Below are 23,330 nucleotides of genomic sequence, written 5' to 3' on the forward strand. Positions count from 1 at the left end.
CGCTTCCAATATTGTTGTTCCATATTTCAGTTTGATAAGGTACTTTTATTTATTTATTCTTTTTTTTTTTTTTTTTAAAAAAACTCCAGAAATAGGATATAACAAATATGAACAGAAGGATTGCTCTGCTGTTTTTTTTTTTTTTTTTTTTTTTTTTTCTATACTTGCAAATTTACTTTGCTATTCCATACAACGATCATAGGTGACAATTAGCGTGACCTGTATAATGTGAATGCGTCTAAGCAAACAGAATGGTTTCTTAAGCCAAATCCATTCTGTTGAAAGTTGTAGGTTTAAACAGAAATTGAAACAAAGTAATGACTACGGTATTCGCATGTAAAGGGTTTCAAAAGTGTCCTGTGAAATTGACGCCCTCTGCACCGCTACAGGAGGTTGTTCTTGCTTCCTACGAGAAGCTCGGATTTTCAGACTGGAGCCGTTTAGAATTATTTCATAATGATAAAAAGCTAGATTTATCGACATTAATGCGCCATTCAGGTCTTTCACAGGGGTCCAAATTAACAGTGAAGGAATCACAACAATTATCCAACGCGCTGCGTGGATCTTCTTCAGCATCTGGTGGTCAACTCAAAGTTGCTCTTCAAATGCCTGGTTTTCCGAGAGTTGTTGATCAAATATCGTCTCAAGATACACTACTACATTTGTTGGAGAAGCATTCTTTCCTTTCCAACGTTGACCACGTTTTAATCAATGGTCGAGTATATCGTGAATCAGATTTTCAGCAACCGCTATTACTTTTTGGATTGCATGAAGGTAGTGTTCTCATTCGTCTAATCCCTAAACCAAGCAAACCTACTATGGAAAGCACGAAACCCGAAAGAGCAATCACGTCTCCCACTTCTCAGTTGAACAGAAATTCTCCCGAATTACCAGAGAAAACAACTAGTATGCAAGATTTTCAACGTGCCAAAGATTTTGTGGATGCAAGACATTCTTCCCGGCAAAATCCACCTGAGACAAACACCTCCAAGGTTGAGCCCACTACCATGGTCCCTTCACCGAAAGTGGAACCTCCTGGTATGGAGAAGGAAGAAGTAATATCCGAAACTCCAAAGGAACCAAGCTCGCGTGTCGATGAAGTTGAACCTTCAAGCCTGCAGGATTCGCAGGAATCGTCACGAGCAAGTGGTATTTCGAAATCAAAAGGAATTAACAACAAAAATATTTTAGGATCAATGATGAGCAAAATAAAAAAAGAAAAAAAAATAGAAAGAGAACAGGATGAATATGATTTAGAGCCTTCCAAAAGTCAGCTGGAGCTTTACCAAAATATCCTTCGAAAGAGAGCTAGTCAACCTTCTCGGACAATTAGCTCAGATGTTCCAAAGAACTACCCTTCTACAGCTACCGTCAAGTTTGACTTTGGCGATGGTAAGCCCCTGTATCATGAATTCTCTAAAGAAGATAAGATTCCTGACCTTCATAATTTTGTCACATCTCACTTGCCGAATGGATTTCCTAGCTCATTTTCACTCACGTTCAGCAATTATGAGCCTCTTCCTACCTCCGGACACGTCGTTGAATATATCGGACGCGCAGTTGTTCGTGTCCATCCATCTTTATGATAACGTTCTTGAATGATGCCTTAGACGAGATGATTTTGATTTATGTTTGTAGAAAAAAATACAGTAAATATTATGGATATTTGATTTATTGTCATCTGAAATTCGGCAAACTATACTAGCTGTTAAACTATGTGAAACAATTGATTCAAAAATACACTCATCGATTATTACTATGGGATCCAAGATTATTTCAAACTTTGAACATGATGATTGTCATTCTAAGTACTGACTCGGATTACAATGAGATGTACCTATTCGATGAATTTGGACAATTTTTGGGCGTCCAAACAATCGTAATCAACAAGCAAGGAGTTTTGAAGATTTCCTTCAGCATCACGATAATATCTTCCTAAAGTTGGAACAGCACTAATACCAAACTTCTTGCGATATAGATTCTCTGACGTCCTCCATTGTGGCATATTCCCGACGTAAACATGTACCAAATTTAGTTTTTTCGAACTGTTGAAAATATTGTTGAACGCAGGCAAAGCGGCACGTACAGTAGGACACCAAGGCTGTTTTGTATGAGGATCAATGGAAGCAAGGTAGGCTACGAACAGAGTATCTCCTTTGGTAAGCTTACCCAAAGTAATTTCTAAAGATTCTTTTAGGGGAAGCAACATCTTTGAATAAAAAAATAAAAACTAAAAAAATAAAAACTAAAAAGAAAGCAAAAGACTTTACGATTACACGAAATGGTATAATTCTTTTCGGAAACTGGTCTTGGTTCTTGGAAAGAAAAGGAGTATATGCTGTTAATGAATTCGTCAATCTCGATTGTATGATGGGATTCAGGAATTCATGGAGAAGCATATCAAAGGAAAGACTCGCAGAAGATAAACATTGGCACTCCTCGAGATCATATTTAAGTGATCAAAGAAAATCCCATTGGATTCAGAGGACATCTATCAAGGAAGCCAAGCATACATTCTTTTGCTTGAATAGCAACTAAGAAAAATCCATTACAATCGTTTTCCTGTACGCTACAATGCTACAAAAAATTTCCAAAGCGTTGAAGGCTAGTCAAAGATGTGCTTACTTTCTATTTCCCATACCGCTAAAGGTGGATATGTGCTCAAAGAGCTTTTCCTCCGCATGTTTGATACATGATAGTTTTTATTTTCCAATCTTATTTCTAATTCACTTAAAAATACTGACTATGCTTTAGGATTGCTAATTCTTCTTGTTTTACACAAAACTTCGATTCTAAAAAATACATGCTTGGTAAAAGCTTTAGCCCATAGCACTTCATAGCAACTTCATTTTGAGAAAAAAAGTAGATCATGAACATAAACATTGAATAAATACTTACACTTTAAAAAATGTCACTTTACCTGCATGAAGAAAATACCTATTAACCAAGTTCTAATAACTGTATGACCAGGATTCTAGAATAACGAAATTGTCTTCTAACTCACAATACAAAATTGAAAGATCCACGCAAGGCATCGTACACATCCTTTATTTTAGGGTAGGGGTAAAGACAGTCACGGTTTGTTTCGAAGCCGACATTTTCAGTTGACGATGATTCTGTAACTACCACACTGCACAATGGCTGGCGTTTCTGTCAAGGATGTGGACGCTCAAAAGTTTATTACTGCCTATTCTGCTTTTTTGAAGCGCTCAGGTATGTATTTTTACATATTCTAAAATAAGAGATTCAATTCATGTTAGTGAAATAGTTCATCTGAATAAGATGGACGAAAAGCTTCTGTTAACGAGGGATTCTTTCTTATTTTTATCATCGTGCTTGTGTTAGAAAGACATTACTAACTTATAATAGGCAAAATGGCTACTCCTCAATGGATTGACATTGTCAAGACCGGTACCCATAAGGAATTAGCTCCTTATGACCCTGACTGGTACTTCGTTCGTGCTGCTGCCATTGCTCGCCATATCTACCTCCGTAAGCAAGTCGGTGTTGGCCGTCTTTGCAAGGTCTATGGTGGCTCTGTCAACCGTGGCATGCGTCCCTCTCACCACCGTGACGGCTCCGGCAGTGTTCAACGCAAGGTTATCCAAAGCTTGGAAAAGATTGGTGTTCTTGAAAAGTCTGACAACGGTGGCCGCCGTATCTCCCAACAAGGTCAACGTGACTTGGACCGTATTGCCTACTCTCTTTTGGAAGAAGAGAGCGAGTAAATGCAGACATAGCCATAATCTAAATGTTCCAATCTGTGTTTAAAATTGTATTGTATAAATAAGTATGAGTTTTCTGTAAAGCTCTTCTCTGTACTATAGGCTTATTGCTTTTATTGCTGTAGTTGTGTTTCTAATGTATACTGTCTTAGCTCGTCTTGCGGGTTATTCAAAGCTTTGAAATTCGATATATATTTGAAAAATTTCATAAACATAAATATGCATTAGGCATATTATATAGCTAACATAGAGCTTGTTTAACTAAACACTTGGGTAAATAACTTAATAAACTACTGTAAATCGGATAAACCATCTATATTTCGTACCATTATAATCCTTAAATTAACAATAATTGACATAAAGAGCTCGGAAGATTAGCTCTTTCAATACCTTAGCAATCCTCATTATGAACATAAATTATTCCTGTCGGCGCAATTGATAAAAGCACTTACTGAGCAACCTGAGTAGCTGTAGAGGCGAACGTACTAGTCAGGACGTCGTTCGAAGATTCAAACCTATTAAAGGTATCCGTCATAGACTCATCTGGTGTCTTGACTGGCGCAGTTTCGTGGCCACCGTTGTTATTAAAATCTGAAGAAAATTGTTCAACCTCTTTCTCATCTACTTCCACTGGCAAGATCGAGTATACTTGCTCTTCATCCTTCTTATCCTGAGCAGAATTGTTAGGATGACCCTCCTGAGGTTTCACTTGAGAGTCTTCGGAAACTTTGGAAGACAAGTTTTCTTGATCTTTTTCATTGTACACAATTGGTAGAATGGAAACGCTTTCAGGTGCCTCTTTTTCTTGGGAACCTCTAGAAGGAGTAGGAAAAGCCTTTGCTTGCTCCTTTTCGTCATAGTGAATAGGCAAAATTGAGTAAACATTCTCTTCGTCTTTCCTAGTATCTTTAGCGGATAATGTGGGAATACTATCTTCAAGAATAGATTGATTCAGTACATCGTCTCTTTGCACTTTAATGGGCGAGCTTTCCTGCACATAGCTATGTTTATCAGATTGACTGACTTCGGCGTTTAAATCTTTTTTGTCAGTTACAGGAGAAGGAACGCCTGTAACAGCTTCATGCAATTCAAAAGAGGCTGTACCCAAAGGAACATCGTCGCAGTGTGCATGTTCAGCGTTTACTTCAACAATTTTCTGAGTTTGATCAGCTAAAGTAGGTTCCATTTCATATAATTCCGTGTCAATATTGGAATTTATATTCACCTTATGAGAATTTTTAATGGCTGTCAAACGACGGATAGTGTCAGAGGCGATACTTCCAATTCTAGACAAATACTGACGCTTTCTTTGTTCCAATAACGAACTTTGTTTAGTATTTATATCTTTCACCGTAGAATTCATGAATCGAAGAACTTTATCCAAAACAGGCGTTAATTCTCTTACTTTCTCATCATCATTATTAATATTTCCATTACAAGCAGCAACAGCCACTTGGAAAGAGGAATATGTTTGATTACGCACGAAATCAGCACTAGACTCCACACGGCCGACAATATCTTCCTGAAGTTTTTCTGCAAGATTGCGCAACTCAACAGCTCGCTCATGAGTATTTAGAATCGCCTTCTTCACACCGGTTAATAATTCAGCTACCGCATCATCATAACCAAGTGTTTGAGCACGGAATACCAAATTTCCTAGTGAGTTTTCAATTGCCAAAATTCGAAGATTCGATAGCTCTTCCAAAGATTTCAACTCTTTGGAAAAGTAATCATTCGTATTATGAAGTGATTCCTTCCACTGTTCTTCAATTTTATTAGCAAGTTCACTTTCTATGCTATCAAACTCCTGGCTAAGGTGAGCAAAGGTGTTAGTAATACAGCTTCTTTGATCATACTCAGGGACAACTGTTTTCTCAGATGAAGCAACGCCTTCGGGATATGAAGGAGTTACGGTTTGTTGAACGGCGAGTTTGTCGACAGGATTCGCAGTAGTTGAAACAACAGGAGTGGAGAGCATAGATTTTGAAAAATCACTGTACATTTTAGCTGTTGTAGAAGAGGCATAGTGCTTAGAGTTTTCATGTAAGACACTATCATATATATGCTGTAGCTGAGGACGTATGTGCATATTCCAAAAAGAAGTTAAGTTATAAGAAAAAACATTAACCATTTGCCAAAAAGAAGAATTTAAGTATGGCAAGATTACATAGCGAAATTCCATATAACCATCAATGCTCTTTTTACGAACAATTGGCTTGTAGTATTGATAATTTGGGACAATAAAGTCAATCCAAAGCTCGTAAGCTTTTTCGGAAATCCATTTCGCGTATATCTGAACTTGGGCAATGAACTTTTCAGTCGCAGGGACGATTATCTCCCTATAGGTAGTTGAAGTTTTTGTTTTCACATCATTGCAAATTTTATGAAGTTCCTCGTTGTTTTTTATATTTAAAACAGCTTCCCAAGTCCGTCGTCCATAAAGCTCTAAACTCTTAGGAATTTGGAAATGGCTAGACTTTTTAATTTTGCTATGAATGTTGTCAAAGCTAGGCTTAGCATGCTTATCATAATAAGACTTCACATCGTTTCTAGCTTGTTTAGCAGCATCAAATAAAGGCGGCGTTGCTTTTGCAAATTGTGAATGAACCGCTGTTCCCAAAGGACGAACGTGGTGATCATACACACTTTGCACCAAGTTCTCTTGTTTCTTTGGAACTTTACGTGCTAAAGCTCCATTACCCTCTATAACTACAGAAAACAAAAATATAAACAGCAAACTTTTAGCCAAAAGCCTAACAGAGCGTTCGACTTTCATGCTGCCGGTGGATTTCCTATACTAAATATAATCACTAATTTAAACCTCTTGTTTCAAGAGCAAAAGGAAATTCAATTGTAAAACAAAAAAAAGCAATACTTTTCTGCAATAAAACGAAGCAGCGGACGTTCTCGCTACTATTGAATAGTTTGCAGGTAGTAAGTGCAGTTTAGGTACGCTAGACACTCAACTCAATATTTATGTAACACTAACTTACAATTTAGTTGGTATTATATATTCATGAAATGTTAAAGAATTTAAAAGATATATTTTCTATGTACGAATCAAAAGGACTTAATATTTCTATAAATTTGGTAGATGAATAAAATACGATAACAAAAAGATAAACTTCTTTTTATTATGCATGTCTAAAAAACGTAAGGAACAAATTTGTATATGGCTTCTACCAGATTAAGGAAAACAAACTTCCAGGGACGATGTGAGTCTTTCATAAGGATCGATTTCGTTATTACGGAAAAGAAGTTTAGGAATTTCGTATAAGTTTATAAACATTTGGTAACAGTCCAGTCCATGCGCCATAGACGGTGCCCATCAAACCGCGAACAAACTGCCATGCTTTTTGGGAATCAGGAATTGGATAGTCGACAGCAGGTGGAATACCAGTATGGATTGAATTGAACCGATCGCAAGCAACGGATTTGGAATTACAAATGCCTTGAAGGCCTTCATATCCAGCGAAACGTCCATACCCACTCTGTTTACAACCACCGAAGGGCATTTGCAGTAAATAAAATGCACCAAAATCATTCACAGCGACCATACCGCTTTCCAAATTTTCGACATAGTATTCACATACTTTCTTGTCTTTACTGAATACAGAAGCACCCAAACCAAAGCTAGTGCCATTTGCAATCTGCAGAGCATGTTCTTGGTCATTAGCACGAAAAACTAAAGCAATAGGAGCAAAGCATTCTTCTTGAGCAATCTTCATTTCATTCGTAACATCCACAAGCAAAGTAGGAAGAAAATAGAAACCATTTGGATACTTCGGATGATGGTAACGAGTTCCACCACAAACCAAACGAGCGCCCTGTTTTACGGCATCTTGAATCAATTCTTCAAGATGGTCAAAGCGGTTATTGGAAACCATTGCGCCCATATCCACCTCTTTCTCCGTATACATACCAAGCCGCATTGGTGCAATTCTGTTGTACAACCTGGCGATAACAGCATCATATATGGTATCCAAGGCAATTATTCGTTCAATACCAATACAGTTTTGACCAGCACTTTGAAATACACCACGCATAACAATAGAAAGAACTTCTTCTAGTCGATGATCATCATTAAGGATACAAGGATCCTTACCACCGAGCTCCAGACAGAGCGGCGTTAACTGTTTGGCAGCTGAAGCGGCGACTAGTTTAGCAACCGATTGGGAACCAATAAAGGTTATATGACGAAGCCCAGGATGACTTGTCAAATAATCAGCTACCTTTGGAAGACAGGTGACACATTGAACTAACTCAGGATTATGACCCAAAGACTCTAACAGTTGACGAACTATCTGACAGTACTGATGGGTTGACCAAGCGGTTAACTCACTTCCTTTGATAACGATTGCATTTCCTGCGAAAAGAGCAGAAATAATGGGACCAAGGGCATTGTGCAAAGGATAGTTCCAACTTACAAGAGCAGCAATTACACCAATAGGCTCGTATTGGACGTAACCATGTTTATAGGAAGTGAGAAGAGACGTAGGACGTTTTGTAGGACGGAGCGACTGTTCTCCATTTTTCAAGGTCCAATTAATTTTCTCCAATGTTACCAAAATCTCTCCAAATGCAGCATCGACAAGTGTTTTACCAGTGTCCTTGCAAGCGATCTCTGCATATTTATCTTGGTTTTTTAAGATGTTTTTCTTCAATGCTAACAGAAACTGTTTTCTTTCTGTAAATGATGTTTTCTTCCATGATTTTTGTGCCTCTTCGGCCAAGCGAATTGATCGGTCAATGTCGCCAGGCTGATGAAGATCCACGCGTCCGAGTAAAGAACCATCTCCAGGACAATGACATGTAATTGATTTTTCATCCATCATTATAAGCAATCGACAGGTGCAAGTAATGAGAAAGGAATCGTGATTAAAAAGAATGTCGCGTCAGGAACAAAGTAATGAACTTGAAACCAGTGTTAACGGAAAAGAATGTTACAAAAAGGAACTGAGAGTTCAAGACAAAGCTTGTAAAAAATAATTAAACTGAATTGTAGAAACAAAAGAAATCCAGTCCTAATGGCAGATGCCCGTCGAAAATAGACAACACTGTGTTTTGAGGAAAGAAGCAGTACAATTAGAATCGGTCGACCTTCTCAATCAAATAACAAAACACAACGACATCGTAAAACCAACTAACAAAGAAATAACTAATAAACAGTAAATACTATATCGTAGGAATAAGGAGAAGGAACGAGTTAGCCGTCAAGATGGAAAAAAAAAGAAAACGAATATTAGAATTATGGAAAAGGAGGAGGTATGGAGTGCAATCAAAAAGATATTTTTTTTTTGTATGCGTTTTGTTTAGATATGCGATTAATCCCATGGTGTACCATTGCGTGGTCGATAGTTGATACCCCGGCGACGCAAAGATTCGACTATGTCGTCGCTAAGAACACCTTGGACGCGTGTTGCATAAATTCCTGGAGTGAAATTGTCGATTCTTTGCCATCTGGCAACCCATGATTCTGTTGGTACCATCATGGCCATGATGCCTTCAAAAACTGGAGAAGTAAACGTTTCTACATCGTCAACACCGTCATTTGGACAACCTTTATTCGCAAAAACAGTATGGGGAAGTACAACTCCACAGATTAAACATGCTCTAGAACGGGAACGACTCAATTTATCCATATTGTTGGGATGTATTCAACCGCTGGGTGTTGGTTATGGTCACATAAAATCAATGGTGAACACTAAGAACCGTACTAGCAAAGCGTCGTGCTCCGTAGATTTAATGTAAATGAGAAGAAAAATAAAATAAAATAAAACTTGATTTTAATGAAAAACTAAAACGAAAAGGAAAAAGAAAAGAGTAGTACTTGATTCTAAGGTTCCACGGGTCAGTGATAATATCTAAACATTTTGAGTCTAGGATTAGGAAGAGTTGTTTTGCATTTGATAAATAGGTAGAAAAAGCAAAGATTTTATCGTATGGCTCTTTTTTAAAATGAAATTACCAGTCTGGTCAGCATATATGCGAATGCACGAGTAAAGAGAGCAACAATAATAAAAGAACGTCGGAATACAAAAATAAATCAACGAAAGCTTAAAAAATATTGGTTTTCTTTTTGGGACTCCATGGAAAGGATAGTACTTTGGACTGGACAGCTGAGAGTTGCATCAGAGAATTTCCCCAAGAAGAAGACCTTAAGAAAAAATGAAATGTCCAATCTCCAGAAGAAGCACAACTTTTTAAATATGATTGGTTTTGTGTGTGTAATGTCGTTTATCGTCCACGATAAAGAGATAGTTTATTTCTTCGATCATTGACCAGAATTTTTCGAGTTTCCCGGGTACTAATGTGAATCAATAATACCAAAAGAATACTGCAGGTTAAGCCAACGGAAATACCTATGGCTAGTCGCTTGTCTATAGGATTATAGTCGAATGTTGGTTTGTCAATCACATGCATCCAATAAAAGGTACTAGACAAAAGGATTTCAGGACCAACCTGTACTTTTGTTTGTTCGCCGTTTTGAGGAGCAATAACGATACGGGCTGTCTTGTTATCCTGTTTATTTAACCATTTTTTATCAACTTTAACAAACCAAAATGTTTGGTTTGAGGGAATAATTCCGCTACTTGTAATCACCGTATTATTTTTATCATCATTTTCAAGGGCGACTTCTAGGAATTCTTCTGCTGGCTGTTTCCATCGCACAGCATACGTATAACCAGCAGCCCACCGAGACCCTATAAAGGAATACGTTAGCTACTATCATTCTATTCATTTGAGTAGGGAATTGGACATCAATGCATTCTTCCAGTTTCAAATGACATTACCTGAGCTTGGCGTAAGCAATTCCACATCTGCGCGAGCAATGGAAGCAAAAGTGAAGAACACTGTTGAAAACAGCAAAATAAAGAGCGTAGACTTCATCATAATTTCCAAGCAATAGAAGGTTATTTCAAGCGGAAAAAAGAGCTACCAATGCGAAAAGAACAAGCCAATGCTTCCAACTTATGTTTGTGTGGAGATATGGAAAAGTAGGAAGGAAGGAAGTATAGGGAATCATTACCTTCAAGTACGCACTCGTAAATGTCTTACAGGGAACAAATTCACTTTTTCTTTGAATTCTAAAAACATACTATAATAGTTTGGAAAAACAAAAGGAAAGTTGCTTCGTCTTTTCAACAAGATGGTCGGTATGTTTGCCTAAGGCAAATCAACAAAAGCTGTGGGCGGTTCCTATAAATTGAGACTTTATAGTTATTCTATCTTTTTATTTTTTTTGGGCCTTTGAAGGAATCACTTCTTGGTATTGTTCCATAAAGCTAGATGGACGCATAAGTTTTGCATTTCCCTTCAGTAAGGGCTGCTCAATGTGATGGAATTGGGCCCAGAAACTCTCTCTTGAAGGACATTTTTTTAAGTGACTAGCAACTCAATTAGGATAAGTCCTTCTTTTGCTATAGCGAAAACCATAAACACCGTCTTTCCTTTCAAAAGAGAATCAAACAGACGAAGAACTCAAAACTATCCAATTTTAAACTGCATTTCAAAAAGAAATGAAAACCTAAATTCCAACGGGTCTCACTCGCGAATAGATTGCTCATTTACTTATATTTACCTTTATTTTTTTTTACAAAATGTGTTACTGAATTACAACATCCTTCAATAGTAAATAAACAAACGTAAGATGCTTCAAATGGAAGTATAAGAAATTTCAAAAAGAAACCGAAATGCGTAGATAGAAAGAAAAAAAATTCTGAATTGGAACCTATGAAAACGATGGTCATGCATTCGTTATAATGGTGCCTTTTCGTAGTTGAGTATGGCCTTCGCAGTTGACCATTGTTTTGGGCTATTCCAAACGGATCATTGATGCAATTTACAGAACACAAAAGCAAAGAAAAGAAAGAAAAAGAGAATCTCTAAAAAAGCATTTTGAGTGTTTGTCTTTGTTTTGGTTGGGAAGAAAACAAACAGAAACAACGGACGGCATTAAAATACAAAAGAAATGAATTGAATTTTTCAATATATATTTAGAAAATTAAATTTCCCGACATGTTTTGACCATTAGCTATGAAAATGAAGGACATGGTGTTTGTTTGGGTTAGGGAAAAGACCGACTCAAGTGTAAACAAACAATGCATGTATAAAAAGACAACTCAACCAAGCTTATACGCAGCCAAACACAAATAAAATATATTAATTACCAGCAGAAATAATGCTTTCTATGCTATTACCGTTTGGAAATACTGGCATCTACGCTAATGATGTTGATCGGGAAGACTTGCCTGAAATTGCAAAGCTTGTACAAGCGTTTCCAAGCATTGAAGAAGACTACCATGTGGTAAAGCTTGTAGGAGCTGGAAGCTTTAGCAGTGTGTTTAAAGCAGTCGATAGACACTTTGATAGCTACGACAATTCGTATTGGATTACTTCGCAAATTGAAAACCAGAACGGACTGGAAAAGGGAAAGCGTCTGCGACAGCAATTCGTTGCAATTAAAAGAGTATATGCAACAGTTCTGCCTTCCCGCATTCAGACGGAGCTAGAAATGCTTCATGAGCTTCGCGGCAGCGAATGCGTCCTCAATATGATTACCGCTGTCCGACATCAAGATCAAGTATTAATTGTACTTCCATTTATTCAACACGCGGAATTTCGAGACTTTTATATGAAGTATACATTGCCGGAAATTGCTATCTATCTACAGGACCTACTGAAAGGACTTGCCCACATCGCATCCAAAGGAATTATCCACCGAGACATCAAACCTGGAAATTTTGCGTGGAATCCATATACTCAGAGGGGAGTAATCTTGGACTTTGGGCTTGCACAATGGCAAGTGGCAGATACGCCTTCTGAGAACTGTTGCATTGACCGACTACGAAAACTGAAGCAGGAAGGAAAATATTATGATTTTTATCCCTTTGAGAAAACCATCGCAGACCCATCTGATGGATATCTAGTTCACGATCCTCGTCCTACCAAGAGAGCTGATCGGGCGGGCACACGGGGATTCAGGGCTCCAGAAGTACTATTTCGTTGTCAATACCAGACATCCATAATTGATATTTGGTCAGTAGGAGTTATTCTTTTATGCTTCCTAACTAGAAGATACCCTTTTTTCCGATGTGAAGACGACATCGATGCTATCGTTGAGTTGGCACACATTTTTGGGAGAAACCAAATGTCACGATGTGCCTTATTGCATGGTAAGTTTTTTTTTTTTAAAAAAAAAAAAAGAACAAGAAAAAAAAAGAGGTGACAAGATAAAAATTTCGAATGAAAGGAAAAGGGTTCATGGTTTACTAACTTTTATAACTAGGGCAAATCTGGTCTGACAATCTCACAACAGTGCAAGACCAAAAGCACAGTTGGCTCGATTTAATTGGAAGCATTACAAAAAGCGATGAAAACTCTTTACTCGACGTGAGTCCCGGATGCGAAGTTGCTCTTGTCATTGACTTGTTGGACAAGTTGCTTGAATTACAGCGTAAGTTTTAAACCAAAAAAAGAAAAAAATCTAACAACCACATGTTTAGCATCCAAGAGACTTAGCGCTGAAGCTGCTTTGGAACACGACTTTTTCAAGGTAGCAGGCATCCAGCGAGTGTCATACCCATAAGACCCATCTATTCACTGACGACTCCAACCTGTCAAACGAGAAAGACGAGAGTATGTATCTATTCTTCCATCATCTTGTGTCCTTTCCATTCAGGTATTCTCGTTCGTTCTCCATGAAACACGAATTCTCTCCCTTTACGACTAGCGAAATGAAACTCTGTACCAGTAATCTCTGTATTTTAATATTAAGCATTCTTTTATTCACTTATTCTCACATCAATAACAAAATATTCAAAATAATCAAGCAAAGAAAGTGTAGTAATTTTGTTTTCCTCATGTAAAATTGTGTTTCTTGAATTTTCTTTTTCGTTTGTTTACATTCGACGTCATTTTATGTTTTGATAAAAAGGTTCTTTTCTTTTCTCACACGTATCTCGGTCTGCGTGGTGTCATTCCTCGCTTCTAAAATGAATCTCAGTAAACGCAAGTGTGAGGTAAATTTCATTACGTATACTTCCATCGATGGAATTATCCAAGACGCTCTGGGCAAAATATATAAAGGGCTATATCTCCCGTGTTTCTACACCATTCTAACAATTGAATTTGAATAGTAATATATCTATAAAGAAGAAAATATTACTATTACAAAGCGCTCATTCTTTTAACAGACGTGCTGCATTTATTGATCTTCATTGAACCCTTTAACTAATCGTACCGAATTTATACAATATGTCTAGTGGACCTGCTAATCAAACTCGAGTTTACTACCAAACCGACGTTGCTTCCTTTGTCATTATTGCCGCTAGTGAGAAGGATGTAAACAACTGGCGCTCTGACAAGACTATCCCTTTGACTGAAGTCGTCGACTCCTTCCAAATCTTCTCTTTGAACAAGGGCAGTGAAGGTGAACTCGCCAAGGCCTCCAAGTTGGAGCTTGAAAATGCTTTCGGAACTAGCAAGGACGTTGATGTTTGTTCCAAGATCCTCTCTGAAGGAAAGATCACTCCCCATCGTCAACACCACGGTGTGAAGCAATTCTAAATTTAAGGAATCTCATTTTGCTGAGAGATTACTGGAGTTAGTACTTTATAAGCCGTCCAGTGTCTCTTATGTTCTGATGGGTTGTGATCAGATTCATCTGTAATATACCCCTATTTCATGTGTGAGCATTTTATGTGCATGAACACATAAATAGAAAATATAGATCGTTGGTTGTTGTTATCCTTTCTGACGAATTTCACAATTGAAAAGGGTTGCGTTTTCGTCTTGGTTTTCATAATGTGCGTTTATATTTGTATATGTACATATATAAGCAACAGTCTAGTGATGAAGTTTTACGAATGTTTTACGAATAGAAATGAATAAAAAAGTCGTTTTGGTTCAAACAAGAATAACTTGAGTAAAAGTAGAGGACTATAGTACATAAGTACAGTAGCTACCGGAAGAACCCACCAAAGTTTCTTAATAGGAAGAGCAAGGCATTTTGGTTGTAAAAGTAAAATTAATACAACGCACTGCAAATGCAATTTTGCATACGAAGAAAAGAGTGAGAGATAGAAATAGATTAATTTTCAGGAATTTCCCTTTTACTCTCATCGTGCTAGCTGTTTGTCAGTATAGATACGTATTGTACGTATACCTTAACTATTAAGCCTGCTACTAAACACAAATTCGTTGACACCAACCTTCTTATAGCTTTCTCTTTATATCCAAATCCTAGGTTTGCTTCCCATTTAGTAAACATCGATTTTTATTCACCATGAACTAGACACCACTACCGCATTTTTGATTCCCTCTACATGTCATCGTCATCATCATCATCATCATCATCGTCACCCATTCCACGGCCTTTCACAAAGTAATACTCCTTTAGGGACTTTACACTCTTGTACTCATCCGTGTTGAGAAAATCGACAGGAATAATATCCCGAAAGTTTTGGAAGAACTCATAAAATAAACTCAGCCATGAATAAACAATCCGAAGTTCTTTTCGGTTTAACGGTATCCTTTGCAACGTTGGTGACTTTGAAGTTACAGGAATCAGAATATCCCTGATGATTTCTAGAATATTGAACCATAGCCGTGATAATAGAATAAATAATGATTTAGGCAACATGTTGACATAAAACCAGTAAAACACTTCGTCCATTTCAGCAAGTAGAGCTTGTTGTTCTCTTTCTGCCAAAGCTTTTAAATCTGAGCCATCTTCTGGAGCTGGGTGTCCCGGTTCTCCTTCTTCTTTCAAATATCGAACAAGCTTGAATAAACCTCCACGTTCCATAAATCCTCGGATGAATATGATTAACTCTGAACTCATTGCATTTAACATTTTCTCTTCAGAAACGGAAAGGAAATCGACCAAACTCGAATAATAAAAGCCAGGGCTTTCTCGTATTATAAGTAATTGTTGTTTGAGCAAAACTTTTCCACCCTCATTCAAATCGACCCATAGAGTCTTTTCATGGTCTTTCTTAAATTTTTCAGGATCAATTTCCACGGTTACATGGCCGTATATTTCCTTTGAACCAGTTTCGTAATTCCTTTGGAAAAGCGTTAATTTATATCGTTTTCGCCCTTCGATTACCAATTCCATCATTTCCTTCCACGTTGGCAAAATAGCATCACGAACAGAAATGGTTTGCTTTGAAAATTCCGATTTTTCATCTTGAAGCACAACATAAAATTCAAGAGGCGCATCCATAGGGACAATTATATGAGCCGCTAAAACTGAAAACACAAGTTTGCATTTCATTGACTTCTTATGTTTATACGGTAAAGACTTTTCCTCTATAACTTTGTGATCCAGACGTTGGTTCAACACAACCATCCAGTCTTTCACCAATCGCACGGTGTTCACAAGAGTCAAGGATTCTTCGTACACTTGAAATGAAATCTGTTTATCGTAATGCTTATGTAGACTGTTGGCTTTTTCCTTGAGCTTATCCACCGGGATCCCTTCATAATGTTGACCTTTCGTAGGATTAAATATATTTTCGTCAAGATTTGCAAAGTACAAGATTTGAAGACAATTCACATAATGATGAATTAGTTTCTCAATTAATTTGCCAATATGAACGTAAAACTTATACACTTCTCCATCATCCGGCCAATCAATCTTTTGTAAGAAATCAATGGATTGTTGGAGTGGATCCAGTATCGTCTTTGACGATTCTGAGCAAAATCTTGCTTGCTGTGGAAGGAAAGATTCCTGCACTATAATCGGTACAACACTCTTCGTAGCCTTTTCGATGATGATACTTAAGTTTCGATAAACAAATTCAACACTGAAACAGCGATAGAACTCAGGATAACGGAGAGAGGATTTGTTCATGCTCGTTACTATATCTCGTGATTGCTTGTAGAGAGAGTTGATTCGGTCGATACTAGTTTCCGATATCTCAGAAGAAGGAATGTCAACGTAATTCTTCATTAAAGTTGGTAACTTTTGAAAATATAGATCGAGGGTAACTTCAGCAAAAACATCCGCGACTAGCAATTGATTAAAGATTTTCGTTTTGAAATTAGCTTTAAGAGTTTCGTGTGTAGCTTGTAATTGCATACCAACTACTCGTAATCCTACCAAATCTGTCTCCGGATCTCCTGATAACTCCTGGCTCACAAGTTTATTATAAAATTCAGAGAATTTCAATCGAAGGCTAGAAAAGAAATTGTTGTAAGCATCATTCAACTCATTCGGATTAATATTGAACAAAGGGTTGCAGAATATGTAATTGTTCATGATATCCAGTATAAGCCGTGACTCTTCAGACGAACGAGGTAAAAAGCCAAGAGTTTCTATCAACTCGTCTAGCGCTTTTCGGTGATAGTAATATAATAGTTCAGAATATTGCTGAGAATCACAAACGGTCCAAGTAGAATAATCACAATCACGAGCAAAAACAAAAATTGCGTGAAAGAGGTCGCGCATCTGAGAAAACTTTAATTTGTTCTTTTCAATAAACTTCCGAAGAACATCTAGAACAATACAACAACAAGTTCCAGGGTGTATGCGCCATGCATTGACAAAACTTCGTATTACACTCCATAAGACATTAGTAGTAAAATCACTACCTTCATTGTGACAGTAATCAAAACAAGACTCTATAAGACGATAGAGATATATGGTACAATCATCAGGACGTAAACAATAAAGATTGGATTTTTGAATGGTGGTCAGTATAGTATTATCCTTCTCTGACAAGTGTGATTCACCAAACAAACCAGCCAAGTCTGGATAATTATCAAAGATCCTACTTGTTACATTTTCAGCATAAACACATTCTCTCTCCACGAAAGCTTCGTAAGCAAAGCGATCAGAAAAGTCTTCAAGCTTCATTCCTGTTTTATCATTGGCAGCACGATACTTGGAAATTTGTATATCTGAAATAGCGGCCAAGGGAACGTTTTCTGGGAGCAAATTTTCAACTTCCGAAATAAAAGCATCATAATTTGCAAAATTAAAAACACCGCACATAAATTTAATGTAACTAATAAGAGAGAAGTCGCCTAGCAAAAATAAATGCCTACTGAGAGTGCAGTTTTTTTCATATATAGGCCAGCATTCAGCTAAAAAACATAGATACCGGTAAAGAGAAATATTTTCAGGATCTTCCAATTCTTCATCTGCACATTCAGCCAACGTGTAAAAGAGCCATTGTGAAGATTGTATGAGGAATTTGATAGATGTAAATTCAACTGAAAAGTAATGAGAAGACATAATCTTAAATAAATGTAAGACAAGATCATCGAGATTGTCATGACTAGCCAGAGCTTCCATCTCTTCATCACTGGCCTGGGATAGCCGATTCAAAAAGGAACTGATACCAATGCGAAAAAAGAGTTCATTTGCCGAATTACAAGACGAAGGCAGCTTCACAAAGGGATGTTGGCATAATTTATTATAGGCCTGATGATAGTAAGATTTAGGAATCTTGATCGGAGGAGTCTCTTCACGGCAATCAGCCATTGCTAAGGATAAATTGTCACGAATCTGCTCCAGAAGTCCGCTTTCTCTGTCCAATTGCTTGGCATTTCTTCTGCTGCGGACGGCAGAGAGTGCAATGATGGCCTTTGCTGTCCATTGATAGAACACGGCGGGTTCAATATGAGTTTTTTGCATATTCAAGGAAAATAGGAGAAACTTCGGGGAAGAAAATGTTACAAAAAGAAATCAAAAGATAAATGAGCAGTAAAAATAAAAATCCTGGTCAATGCACAAATTTATTAGGGTCAAACTGTATCATTAAGTTTTCCAAATTAAACAATTGAAACAGAGACTTGAAAACGCAAAATTAACAAGTATTTCATAAATTAATTAAAAAAATATAAATAACTTAGGATCGCATCACTAGGGATGAAATTGAAGGCCTTACAGATCAAAATAAACTGAATATGTTGGTAGCTCTCAGATATTAAAGAAGGAGACGAAATAGTTTTCAATTTGGTCTCCCTTGATAAGAATAATGCATAAATATGATATATAATGGTAATTTCTCCTGTTTTTTAGTGTTTATTGCTAGTTCCAAAGGAAGACCCGAGTAGACCGTACGAGTAGCATAACCCTCAATGCTACCCAGAAATCTTTTATACAAGACAAAGGCAAAATGCATGCCATGTATTGAAAGAATGTAACCGAAAGAAGTATTAACCCTATTGCTAAAGTGTCTTTAAGGAAAGAATTTAAAATGCAAATTTAGTTTATATTTGATAATACTTTGAATTTAGCGAAATTACAAAAACATTAAAAAAGTCTGTTCATCGTATATAATATTAAATCTAAGTTGTATAAGATACAAACTGCTGCTTACGCTTTCGGTTCCCTTAAAGGAAAGGTAAAAAGCATCACGATCAAACAAATCTTACAGCAATAAAGAAGATCATAACCAAAAAGGAAAATTCGCATGCGTGAATATAACAAACCCTTATTGTATACCAAGAACTATGTCTTCATGAGCGGGATACGCAACGTAAAAAAATTTTCGAAAAGCTTAAAACCAGATTAATTAATAACCATGATTATCAAAGACAGAAAGTCCATCATGAACCAAAAACACGATTACCGTCTTCCAAATATTGATGCCTGTAATTATTATATGAACTAGAAGGGATTCTACGTTGAATAGAAGGAAAAACAATGAGTATCTGTCTACGCTAACTCCAGCTAGTATAGAAAGAAATTAATTGAAGTAGATATAAACCATACCTGTTTCATGGCAGAAGAGACTCAGTGAAAGGACCTTTAGAAACACAGTAATTACCGATGGGATCTTTCACCTTCTCTCAATTACGGAAAATGAATACACGGGAAAGTTCCAATTCTTAGCCTTGTAAAGTAAAATGTACGACATCATCTTCTCAACATTTGGCTATTTTGAGCTTTTTCTTTTTTCACTTGCCACTAGGCCAGTAAATCTTTAAGAGAATTGCCTTTTTATGCAATGCGAAATTATAAGTTTGTAAAGCATGCCACCAGGTTGGACGAATTAAAGCTATAGAATATGAAGCAAATAATTAAACAAGAACCAGTAATATAGATTATGAAATGGTTGGAAAAGGATGTTTGCCTTCGATTAGTGTCTCATAGCGGGAAAAGCTTCGTCAATAGGTGTAACTGTGCCGGGGGACATTGGATTTGACGGACTTGGGGCGTATGCTTGTTCAGGAAGATAACTAGAAGGCTGCATGGGGACCTCTAAATTCATGGGAGCGACACCAGGGACCGGTAATGGAGAAGGGGTCATTGCCCCAAATGGACTGAATGGGGCCTGGGTAGGCAAACCAACGGTAGGAAAAATTGGAGCAGCAGGCACCGGAGCAGGCGAAACTTGTGAGTGATAAGCTACCACAGGAGGAGGATTCAGCGATGAATTTTGGTTTCTTCCCCAAGAGAGACGGATACGAGAATTCCCAAGGGGATATCCTTGTAATTGAGCTATGGCCAATTCTGCTGACTGATGGCTTACAAACTGCACAAATCCACAGCCTTTTCCTGGAGGGATTTTCACATACGTGATATCACCAAAGTTTTGAAACAAAGCATGAAGGTCATTTTCGGAAACATTTTTTGAAAGACTGCCCACGAAAACAGTTGAGTTGGTAGTATCAGGGTACTGGGGAACAGGCTGCGGCATAGGTTGCGGCAAAGACTGGGGTGGATTGTAAAAACCCATGGGTTGAAGATTAACAGGCATTAAGCCAACAGGACTTATGACTTGTGCCTTGGATTTTGGAGTGGCGATCCCGACTCGGATGGGACGGTCTCCACAAATCTTTCCCTGCATTGTGGATAGAGCACTTTTTTGTTCGGTCTCGTCGGTGAATCGGACAAAGCCGTAACCACGAGAATTACGGGTACTAGGATCGGTCATAATTTTGACGGATTTGCAGGAAGGATAGTCGGAAGCAAACAAGGAAAACAACATGCGTTCGGTTACGACGGGAGACAAATCACCGACAAAAAGAGAATACTCAGGAGCTTTGATAGACGAACGATCACCAATGCCTCCTCCAGAAGCCCAATTGAGTTTGAACAAGCGATTCGTCCCTGGAAAGGGTTTGTCATTATATTCCATGGCAGCTTTGGCTTCTTCATGGGTACTAAAGTCAATAAAGCAGTAACCAGAATTAAGGCCAGTATATTTATTTTGAATCAGCTTGACAATAACGTTGTGTCCAAGAGAGGCCCAAGCTTGTTGAATATACAACTCGTTGAGCCAAGGCTCGAGTTCGCCCATCCATAGAGTTGTTTTTCCATGGGAAGCGGGCTCGCTAATGATGGGAACGGAGGAACGGTTATTGTTGGAAGGACCATCCAAGGAAGAAGGATGATTGTCATCAGAGGGTTCGTGGTCAACAAGTCCATTTTCGGATTGCGTTGGCAGATCCTGTGGTGTTGACTGCTTAATTGAGGGGCTGTCTTGTATGTGAGGAGTTGTGGAAGGATCCTCAAGGCTAGGTTCTGCAGCCGATCCCTGTTCAGAATGGATAGAAGTCATCTAGGGCACTGTCAATATAGAAAAGCCAGGAAAAGAGAAGAAAGGGAAAGATGCTGAACGTTGACAAAAAAACAAAGGAAACAAGTCACTAAAAAAGGCAAAGTCAAAGTTTTGGAAGAAGTGATCAGCAACGGTCGTTGGGAATAAAACAGTCGTTTGAATTAGTTGCAGCAATTCCAACGTCAAAAAGAAAATGGGTAAGAAAAAAAAATAAAAAGCAAAATAGAAAACAAAAACAATCAATTCTTCTACGAGCGAAAGAGTGGTTCGTAAGAATTCAAAGTCAAGATATATACCGTAATGATACTCTTGCGATAGTTTTCAAACAATCCAACAAAGGACAGCTTGTGATACACACACACAAAGAGAGGGAGAGAGAGAGAGAGAGGTGTATGCTAGTACGTCTGAAAGAGCCAGAGCTCACAAAAACAAGCAAAACAGTACAGTGGAATAAAAAAGCGACAAAGGACTTTCCTTGACAGAAGAGGAAGAAAGGGAAAAGGGAAACGAAAAAGAAGAAGAAGAAGAAAAAAAAAATTCTGAATTTGGATCAGTAAGCAAGAACGGTAGAAGGTACCACGGTAAGACGGCGGGTTCGATAGATGATATCAAGGGCCGAGAGAGATACTATCGCTATGATGATAAAAAAACCAAGTATAAAGCAAAGGAGAGTAGAGACTATAAGGCAAACAACAGTCTGGAAAAAAGGAATTGAAAAATGCGACGCCAAAAGTACAACAAGTATAAGCAGAAAGACGACGACGTCGATGATTTACAATAGATCAGTGAATGGATGAATGGGTGAACGAGGAAAAAGCAAAAGTAAACCCGTTAATATGAATTTTGAGTCACCAATTCAATCTTTTGAAATAAATGGTAAAAGAAATTACTCAAAAATACCCCAAAAAGAAGCAATGTGTATTATGCGCCGGTTCTCCAAAAGGCGAAGTGGACGATGGTAAGCATGGATGGGTAAGGGAAGAAGAGGAGTCATGAATTTCGCAAACCCATTTTTAGAAATCAATACATGAAATCTTTTTCATACATTCTTACTAATTGAAATCATATATTCATCTACAGAGAATCGCACATTAGTTTTTCCCCATGTGGGGTACTTTCGTTTTTCCATGAGCTTATTCATGTCAATCGAATGTTATTGTTGTCATTGTTAGCAAGACAAACAATACAACAAAAACAGGCAGGATTACAATGCTAAATCGTGGATGATGATAACTAATAAGGAAAATTATGAATGCTCGTAGAGAAAAGAAGTACTGAAATCTCCTATTGAATTTTTTTTTTCGTTTTCGTTTTCGTTTCCGATTCCGATTTCGGGGTTCTTTTTTTTTTCGTTTACAGTCTCAAGAGCCAAAAGCTGGGTCAATCGGCTTTCTACTCCAATCTTTCTGTTTCCTTCTCTCTACTCTGCATGACAAGGAAATGCGAAATTATACAGTAAACTAATTCAGCCGACAGACGACGTCGCGCTGTCGCATGAGTGTATCGTTGCTTTCCCTCCTTTTTTTTTTTTTATTTTCTTTTTTTAAACCTGGGAAAGCTTCTCTACCACGTCAACTTGCGTTAAATAATCCGACAACTCATTCTTACATTGTACTTTCAAGTACCGATCATATACTACCGATTCCTTTTTGCATGAAAACCAATTTATCAGATTTGTAATATATACCCTTTTCTTTCCTAGTCATGCAAGAAAGTCAGTATGTCCGAGTGGTTAAGGAGTTAGACTCGAATTCCCCATTCGAGGCATCTAATGGGCTCTGCCCGCGCAGGTTCAAATCCTGCTGCTGACGGTATAAATGTGTGCGCGGTAGGAGAGTGGAACTCCGACGGGCTCATAACCCGTAGGTCCCAGGATCGAAACCTGGCCGCGCAATTCTTTTTTCATTCTTTTTCTTTTTTTGCTGGTTCTACTTGTTTTTTCATTCTTTATATATTTTAGAATTTCGCTTCTTGTGAGGAATCGTAATTACTACTTGCTGCTTTGACGACTTAACGCCCGTCCTTTCTTTCCGTATACAGCGACTTCCTTGGTCCCTCCTTCTCCCTTTAAGATCGCTTTATA

General features: G+C 37.7%; 11 protein-coding genes and 2 non-coding genes across 13 annotated transcripts; 6 read left to right on the plus strand and 7 right to left on the minus strand.

Annotated features, from left to right (window-relative positions):
* Nucleotides 1–165: 165 nt before the first annotated feature.
* SOCG_01374 (UB Xdomain protein Ubx4) lies at nt 166–1,700 on the plus strand. The gene has a single exon (XM_013164329.1). The coding sequence runs from the start codon at nt 318–320 to the stop codon at nt 1,584–1,586; it is 1,269 nt and encodes a 422-aa protein (XP_013019783.1). The 5' UTR covers nt 166–317; the 3' UTR covers nt 1,587–1,700.
* Nucleotides 1,650–2,674, minus strand: SOCG_01375 (DUF953 family protein). The gene has a single exon (XM_013164330.1). It carries the CDS (start codon nt 2,207–2,209, stop codon nt 1,838–1,840), a length of 372 nt encoding a protein of 123 aa, XP_013019784.1. The 5' UTR covers nt 2,210–2,674; the 3' UTR covers nt 1,650–1,837.
* A 341-nt stretch (nt 2,675–3,015) lies between these two features.
* Nucleotides 3,016–3,890, plus strand: SOCG_01376 (40S ribosomal protein S19). Its single transcript, XM_013164331.1, has 2 exons — nt 3,016–3,213; nt 3,370–3,890. Exons 1-2 carry the CDS (start codon nt 3,138–3,140, stop codon nt 3,726–3,728), a joined length of 435 nt encoding a protein of 144 aa, XP_013019785.1. The 5' UTR covers nt 3,016–3,137; the 3' UTR covers nt 3,729–3,890.
* Nucleotides 3,891–3,931: 41 nt separating this feature from the next.
* SOCG_01377 (uncharacterized protein) lies at nt 3,932–6,726 on the minus strand. The gene has a single exon (XM_013164332.1). It carries the CDS (start codon nt 6,499–6,501, stop codon nt 4,174–4,176), a length of 2,328 nt encoding a protein of 775 aa, XP_013019786.1. The 5' UTR covers nt 6,502–6,726; the 3' UTR covers nt 3,932–4,173.
* Nucleotides 6,727–6,985: 259 nt separating this feature from the next.
* Nucleotides 6,986–8,557, minus strand: SOCG_01378 (aldehyde dehydrogenase; the record flags this gene model as incomplete). The annotated part of the gene is made up of 1 exon (XM_013164333.1): nt 6,986–8,557. One exon carries the CDS (start codon nt 8,555–8,557, stop codon nt 6,986–6,988), a length of 1,572 nt encoding a protein of 523 aa, XP_013019787.1.
* Nucleotides 8,558–9,049: 492 nt separating this feature from the next.
* Nucleotides 9,050–9,367, minus strand: SOCG_01379 (transcription elongation factor complex subunit Spt4; the record flags this gene model as incomplete). The annotated part of the gene is made up of 1 exon (XM_013164334.1): nt 9,050–9,367. One exon carries the CDS (start codon nt 9,365–9,367, stop codon nt 9,050–9,052), a length of 318 nt encoding a protein of 105 aa, XP_013019788.1.
* Nucleotides 9,368–9,390: 23 nt separating this feature from the next.
* On the minus strand, nt 9,391–10,805 carry SOCG_01380 (uncharacterized protein). The gene is made up of 2 exons (XM_013164335.1): nt 10,520–10,805; nt 9,391–10,429 (listed from the first exon to the last, which is right to left on the minus strand). Exons 1-2 carry the CDS (start codon nt 10,617–10,619, stop codon nt 9,963–9,965), a joined length of 567 nt encoding a protein of 188 aa, XP_013019789.1. The 5' UTR covers nt 10,620–10,805; the 3' UTR covers nt 9,391–9,962.
* Nucleotides 10,806–11,762: 957 nt separating this feature from the next.
* On the plus strand, nt 11,763–13,558 carry SOCG_01381 (CDC7 protein kinase Spo4). The gene is made up of 3 exons (XM_013164336.1): nt 11,763–12,901; nt 13,015–13,182; nt 13,232–13,558. The coding sequence occupies exons 1-3, from the start codon at nt 11,908–11,910 to the stop codon at nt 13,312–13,314; spliced, it is 1,245 nt and encodes a 414-aa protein (XP_013019790.1). The 5' UTR covers nt 11,763–11,907; the 3' UTR covers nt 13,315–13,558.
* A 136-nt stretch (nt 13,559–13,694) lies between these two features.
* Nucleotides 13,695–14,751, plus strand: SOCG_01382 (SBDS family protein Rtc3). Its single transcript, XM_013164337.1, has one exon. It carries the CDS (start codon nt 13,983–13,985, stop codon nt 14,292–14,294), a length of 312 nt encoding a protein of 103 aa, XP_013019791.1. The 5' UTR covers nt 13,695–13,982; the 3' UTR covers nt 14,295–14,751.
* Nucleotides 14,752–15,048: 297 nt separating this feature from the next.
* SOCG_01383 (C2 domain-containing protein Git1) lies at nt 15,049–18,372 on the minus strand (the record flags this gene model as incomplete). The annotated part of the gene is made up of 1 exon (XM_013164338.1): nt 15,049–18,372. One exon carries the CDS (start codon nt 18,370–18,372, stop codon nt 15,049–15,051), a length of 3,324 nt encoding a protein of 1,107 aa, XP_013019792.1.
* A 630-nt stretch (nt 18,373–19,002) lies between these two features.
* On the minus strand, nt 19,003–22,217 carry SOCG_01384 (RNA-binding protein). The gene has a single exon (XM_013164339.1). The coding sequence runs from the start codon at nt 21,245–21,247 to the stop codon at nt 19,823–19,825; it is 1,425 nt and encodes a 474-aa protein (XP_013019793.1). The 5' UTR covers nt 21,248–22,217; the 3' UTR covers nt 19,003–19,822.
* A 744-nt stretch (nt 22,218–22,961) lies between these two features.
* Nucleotides 22,962–23,058, plus strand: SOCG_16402. The gene has a single exon. It is a non-coding gene; the product is annotated as a tRNA-Ser (tRNA).
* Nucleotides 23,059–23,069: 11 nt separating this feature from the next.
* SOCG_16403 lies at nt 23,070–23,141 on the plus strand. Its single transcript has one exon. It is a non-coding gene; the product is annotated as a tRNA-Met (tRNA).
* The last annotated feature ends 189 nt before the right edge of the window (nt 23,142–23,330 follow it).

This window comes from Schizosaccharomyces octosporus (assembly GCF_000150505.1).
Source record: "Schizosaccharomyces octosporus yFS286 unplaced genomic scaffold supercont6.3, whole genome shotgun sequence".
Classification (NCBI taxonomy): Eukaryota; Fungi; Ascomycota; class Schizosaccharomycetes; order Schizosaccharomycetales; family Schizosaccharomycetaceae; genus Schizosaccharomyces; species Schizosaccharomyces octosporus.

Coding starts and splice junctions, on each gene's coding strand:
- SOCG_01384 (XM_013164339.1), bottom strand. CDS start 21,247: ATGACTTCTATCCATTCTGAACAGGGATCGGCTGCAGAACCTAGCCTT.
- SOCG_01377 (XM_013164332.1), bottom strand. CDS start 6,501: ATGAAAGTCGAACGCTCTGTTAGGCTTTTGGCTAAAAGTTTGCTGTTT.
- SOCG_01376 (XM_013164331.1), top strand. CDS start 3,138: ATGGCTGGCGTTTCTGTCAAGGATGTGGACGCTCAAAAGTTTATTACT. Junction 3,214..3,369: donor TGCTTTTTTGAAGCGCTCAG/GTATGTATTTTT, acceptor AACTTATAATAG/GCAAAATGGCTACTCCTCAA.
- SOCG_01380 (XM_013164335.1), bottom strand. CDS start 10,619: ATGATGAAGTCTACGCTCTTTATTTTGCTGTTTTCAACAGTGTTCTTC. Junction 10,430..10,519: donor ATTGCTTACGCCAAGCTCAG/GTAATGTCATTT, acceptor ATTCCTTTATAG/GGTCTCGGTGGGCTGCTGGT.
- SOCG_01382 (XM_013164337.1), top strand. CDS start 13,983: ATGTCTAGTGGACCTGCTAATCAAACTCGAGTTTACTACCAAACCGAC.
- SOCG_01374 (XM_013164329.1), top strand. CDS start 318: ATGACTACGGTATTCGCATGTAAAGGGTTTCAAAAGTGTCCTGTGAAA.
- SOCG_01381 (XM_013164336.1), top strand. CDS start 11,908: ATGCTTTCTATGCTATTACCGTTTGGAAATACTGGCATCTACGCTAAT. Junction 12,902..13,014: donor ACGATGTGCCTTATTGCATG/GTAAGTTTTTTT, acceptor TTTTATAACTAG/GGCAAATCTGGTCTGACAAT. Junction 13,183..13,231: donor CAAGTTGCTTGAATTACAGC/GTAAGTTTTAAA, acceptor CCACATGTTTAG/CATCCAAGAGACTTAGCGCT.
- SOCG_01375 (XM_013164330.1), bottom strand. CDS start 2,209: ATGTTGCTTCCCCTAAAAGAATCTTTAGAAATTACTTTGGGTAAGCTT.